We start from the raw sequence: 5,237 nt of genomic DNA, 5'->3' as shown, positions 1-5,237 counted from the left end.
CAGACACACACACACACACACACAAACACACATCTGGTCATGTCTCTCTAAATTAAACCACACCTGTCAATTCTGTCCCTCTTATTCAGAACCCCAATCAGTGTTTTCAAACCCCCGCCTCGTCTGCTGCCTAATCACTCCACCTTCCATTTCTCATGTTCTTAGCTTCACTTGGATCAAATCATTTTCACAAAACCTTTGAGCAACAATCGTCGTATCATTTTTTTTTCCTTCCTCATTTCATCTGATGTCTCTCCACTCCCACAGAGGCAGAGGCTGATTCGAGCTCGGGTGAGCCCAGAGGGGGGTGCACCTTCGGGAGAGGACGTTTTGGCCGCTGGTGGAACGTGGGGGAGAGAGAATGGGACGATGGCTGAGGGGGACAGGCAACCGCAGGAGGGAGAGAAAGACACGGGGAAAGAATCAGGGGGCGAGGCGGGTGGGAGTTCACAGCCAGAAGAGGAGGAGGAGGAGGAAGAGCAGGAGGAAGGAGAGGAGGAGAACGCTTTCAACCCCTTCGTCCTGCCAGGTGAGTGAATAAAGAGGTGGAAAGAGGCCGTGTTTGTAATCACTTGGAATATTATTTTATTTAAACTGTTAAACGAACAAGTGCTAGTAAACAACTCTGTTTGGAACCATCTAAACAAACGATAACGTCAGAAACTGAATCACACAAGGTTATAATTATGCAATAAACCTTTCAAAATAAAAGCATAATCCTGAGGTTATGTTTATGCTCCTGGGAGCTGATGTGATCCAACTTTCATTCCCTTGTTTTCCAAAAAAAATGACTAATTGTAAACTAAAACCTTCCTGTAACGGCTCACTGGTTCTTCTGTAACAACCAGTTGATGCTTGACACCCTAAAACGACGGTTTTAGAGCAGATGGATCTCGTTTAAAGGAGCCGACCCACACGCCCAGGCTGAGCCGTGTGAATAATTTAAAAGCTGAGATGAATCTGTAATGACTCCCGTAGGGGGAATCATTGTGTACATTCGTGTGCGTTCTCGTCGTTCCCTCAGATGGTCCGTGCATGAGACTGAAGTGGCTCCTGTCCTGGCCTGTGAGCTTCCTGCTTCACTGCACCATCCCCGACTGTAGCCAGCAGCCATGGGAGCGCTGGTACCTGCTCACCTTCCTGGCCTCCACGCTCTGGATCGCCCTCTTCTCCTACCTCATGGTCTGGATGGTACGAAACTCAACGCAAGCGCGGCAACTCTCGTGAACACACACGGATCAAATCACTTACGTTCAGCCGTCCTCTCCTCTCCTAAGGTGACCATAATCAGCTACACGTTCGGGATCCCAGACGTCATCATGGGCATCACGTTCCTTGCAGCTGGCACCAGCGTTCCCGACTGCATGGCCAGTCTCATCGTGGCCCGACAAGGTGTGTGTGCATGTTATGAAATGACACCATCTACCAACAGTCAGGGTCAAAACACATTACCGTACTTTGAAAGGATTTGTAATACCATCTGAAATGAAAAAATACACACACGTTACACTGTTGGTAGTAAAACCTACCCAACAGAAACTCAAACAATGGATTGTTGAGAAGATGGTACAACTGAGAGAAACATGGTTCTGTATTCACACAAGTGGAAGGCAGTGAGATATTTTTGTTTATAAAAAAGTACACGTCATTCTACTGGCTTTATGTTTCAAAAAATACCTACAAACTAGTATTCCTGAACAATATCTAGGGCTACGTCCGCACTGCGGCCCAAATACATTTTTTATGACAGTCTGAACCTGACAAATCTGAATTTATTAATTTTTTTTTTTTTTCAAATCCGACCCAGGTCTTTTTCATATGTGATACTAAATCGATATTAGATGTTTTTTGTTAAAACAACAGCAGTTTGAACGGTCATGTCTCGTTTGATTTGACTCCTATGTCAGTGAGGTAGGGGTTTGCAGATCGATCCAAATATCGATACTATTTATATCAACCTCATACTGTTTAAATCTTGGACCTTCGTACGTCTAAAACTACAGAACAAACATTCAGTTGCTTCATGTTTTTTTTATTGCCATGTCCTGAATGATTGAGAATCAACAACATATGATACCAACATTAGTGTCAGCCCTAATCGATACTAACGCGATGGTTTCGATACTTGAGTTTGTATCGCTTTCATCACATCGTTCCTATTCCAGAAATACAACGCTGCACCAGAGGAGACGATATAAACAGTGGAAGAAACAATTACATCAGAAAAGAGTTGAATCAATTCTGATTACACAACAACTTCAGAGTCACACATGCTAACGTGTGTAGCATCCATGTTGGTGTGAATCTTTCTCGTCCTGCAGTTTTCAAGCTATTTCAACAAATCAAATCAAAACATTCAGCTCTTTCGGGACAATCCTGCTATAACTTTTGGTATTGGTGCAACTTTAGCTTTTTGAAATATTTTGCCTTTTCTGACTTTTTTTCCCCTAGTAGAAAAAAAGAACAGCTCATTTTACTTCTCAGATCTTTAGATCTGTTTACAGCCTTTTACTGCTTCTTTCACATTTTGTTCTGGTTCAGCTTCCTTGTGCAAATGTAAACATTTTTTCAGCTACTTTCAGCTAATTTTAGCTGTTTTTCAGCTGTTTTGTGTTCTTTGCAGATTCTTTCTGCTAACTACAACATTTTTCTGCTTCTTTTAACTTCTTTGTGCTAATTTCAGCTTGTTATGCTCCATTCAGCTTATTTCTACAAGTTTCAGCTTATTCTGCAAATTCAGCTACAGCTGTTTTATGCTAATTTTAACTTTTTCAGCTAATTCCACATTTTTTGCATTCCTAATTTTTTTGTTGTTGCTAATTTCAGCTGGTTTCTGATAAAAATCAAATTTTTCATGGTAATTTTTGCTCCTTTCAATCTAATTAACTTCTTTATGATAATTTAAGCTTATTATGCTCCTTTCAGCTTTTTTCGGCTTGTTTCAACTTTACCTAATATTTCAGCTACAATTTATCAGTTTTTATGCTAATTTGAGCTTTTTCAGCTAATTCCACCTTTTTGGAGCTCATTTGCTCTTTCCACCTCCTGGTAGTTTAAGCTTCTTTCCCCCTTTTCAGCAATTTTTAAAAAATTTCAGCTTTTCTCATCTAATTTCCCAACTTTTATACCCATTTCTGCTTATTTAAACCTAATTCAGCAAATATGTGTTCTTTCTGCTTTCTTCTGCTAATTTAGGCTTGTTCTTCCATTTCAGCTACAATTCAGTATGTTTTTTTCTTCGCCAATTTCAGCTGTTTTTCAGCAAGTTTATACATAAATTTTGGCAGGAAATGCAGTTTCTCTAGATACTTCTGTAAACAACGTGCTGCGGCCTGCGGGTGACATCACGTATTCATCTGCACAAGTGGGTCACGTCAGATTCGTAGACTGTTTACACTGGAGTGTGAAGGCAGTCGCTTTTTCAATTGTAATATGAATGACCACGCAAAAAAATCAAAATCAGAATTAAGCATTAAGACTTGCAGTGTGAACGTAGCCTGAGTGTCTGGACTGTGTGATAATCCTGCGAACTTTTGAATTGATTTCTGTATAGAAGGAATGCTAATTCATTTAGTAAAACTTTAAAAAATAAAGAAAAAAACAGGATGCAGTAAAGATAATGTTTAGTTTTCTAACAGGATAAGTACATTAAACCCTCTGCAGTTTTGCCCCTCAGTGTTCAAACGTCCACTGAACTCTTTTGGAGCTGTGACAGAGATCTGTGTCTGAATGTACTTGAGTTTACTCGTAGTCCATTTAGGCAGGTGGAGAAGTGAATACATGCTGCAGCCCTGTTGGACGCACGTTGTAGCCCCTTTGTGTGACTGTGTGGGTGTGAACGTTGCAGGGATGGGCGACATGGCTGTGTCCAACTCCATCGGCAGTAACATCTTCGACGTGCTGCTGGGCCTGGGCTTCCCGTGGGCGCTGAGGACTCTCATCGTCAGCTACGGATCGGTGGTAAAACGCCAGCGGGTCATGCAGCCTTAGCACTAAGCTTGTTGCTGCTGTGTTTGAGGGACGTCTAGTTAGGACACATCTGACTCACAGCCAAAGGTTTGACACACCAGCTCATTCAACGGGACCTTATTAAGGTTTCCATTTTTGACTTTTCAAAATGTAACATGGTTTTGTAAACCGCCACCAACATGGCGAGGTTTTAAAACTATTAAAACTTGTAACAATATGACAGAAGTTCTCCAAAAACATCTAAAAACTGAGCTAAAACGAAGACGTGGACTACGATTGTTCAGATGCCATAAATATGTCGGTGTGATTGCAGCTTGTTTTTGTTGCTTCACACAGGCCAAAATCTCTAGAATGAAATAAAAATGAAGAGAAATGACGTTTCCGAGACATTTTATGTCAAAGTAAGATGTAGGCTTTAATAAATGTTTAGCTTTAAGGCTTGACCTATTTTCTGTCTGGTTTTAGGTGACAATCAACAGCAAAGGTCTGGTGTACTCTGTGATTCTGCTGCTGGCCTCGGTCACTCTCACCGTGAGTACCCCCCACCCCCACCCCCATCCTCGGCTGTTAAACATCACAGATCTAATTCTGAGTGCAAACACACTCACTTCTTCTTCCTGTTTCTCCTCATCACATCGTTTTGATCCTATCGTCACAGTCTGAGAGCTTTGAATAGACTTTTATAGGATTCTTTGCTCACAGCAGCACAACAGGAAATGAAGGCTGCCTTTCATTAAGCTCGTCTTTCTCTCTCCATCACTCCTCAGGTTCTGTGTGTCCATCTGAACCGCTGGAGGTTGGACCGCAGGCTGGGCCTCTGTCTCCTGCTGCTTTATGCCATCTTCCTCCTCTGCGCCGTCGGCTTTGAAAAGCTGTAGACGACACACACTGTCCCTAAAAGCACAGCCTGATTGTGTTTTAACCCTTCACTGCTGTCGTTAAACCCACACAGACATGAGTTTCTGTTCATTCTCACGGTGGCAGAGTGACAGTGAGTGATGTTTACCTTTGATAAACAAATCTTATAAATGGTTTTGTACCGAAGCACCTTCAGCACGTTTTGTGAGATAGAACCCAGCTGCACTGACGTGCCCCAACAGATTTATAAAGTGTTGACTTTGTATCCCAGTGTTTACCTTCATCAGGGGTCTGCAACCTTTGCGATAAAAAAGAGCCATTTTTGCCACTTTGCTTACTAATTATGATGTTTCCAAAGCCACAAAACCTGCTACAACTGTGTACTATCACTACGTTTGTTGGAGATGGCT

At 41.9% G+C, this 5,237-nt stretch overlaps 1 protein-coding gene across 1 annotated transcript in view; it reads left to right on the top strand.

Moving 5' to 3' along the window:
- The window catches only part of LOC119408949 (sodium/potassium/calcium exchanger 3-like), a 13,372-nt gene extending 8,514 nt beyond the window's left edge, over positions 1 to 4,858 (top strand). The window contains exons 12-17 of the mRNA XM_037675810.1: positions 268 to 529; positions 1,025 to 1,191; positions 1,278 to 1,392; positions 3,848 to 3,960; positions 4,435 to 4,500; positions 4,737 to 4,858. Coding sequence (XP_037531738.1) covers positions 268 to 529; positions 1,025 to 1,191; positions 1,278 to 1,392; positions 3,848 to 3,960; positions 4,435 to 4,500; positions 4,737 to 4,847 — 834 coding nt within the window. The 3' untranslated portion in view covers positions 4,848 to 4,858. The remainder of the gene's footprint in view (positions 1 to 267; positions 530 to 1,024; positions 1,192 to 1,277; positions 1,393 to 3,847; positions 3,961 to 4,434; positions 4,501 to 4,736) is intronic.
- The last annotated feature ends 379 nt before the right edge of the window (positions 4,859 to 5,237 follow it).

The sequence above is a fragment of the Nematolebias whitei genome, chromosome 4 (assembly GCF_014905685.2).
Source record: "Nematolebias whitei isolate Nwh7 chromosome 4, NemWhi1, whole genome shotgun sequence".
In the NCBI taxonomy this organism is placed as follows: Eukaryota; Metazoa; Chordata; class Actinopteri; order Cyprinodontiformes; family Rivulidae; genus Nematolebias; species Nematolebias whitei.
Note: the sequence above shows the minus strand (reverse complement) of the source record. Positions and strands in the feature narration are given on the sequence as shown.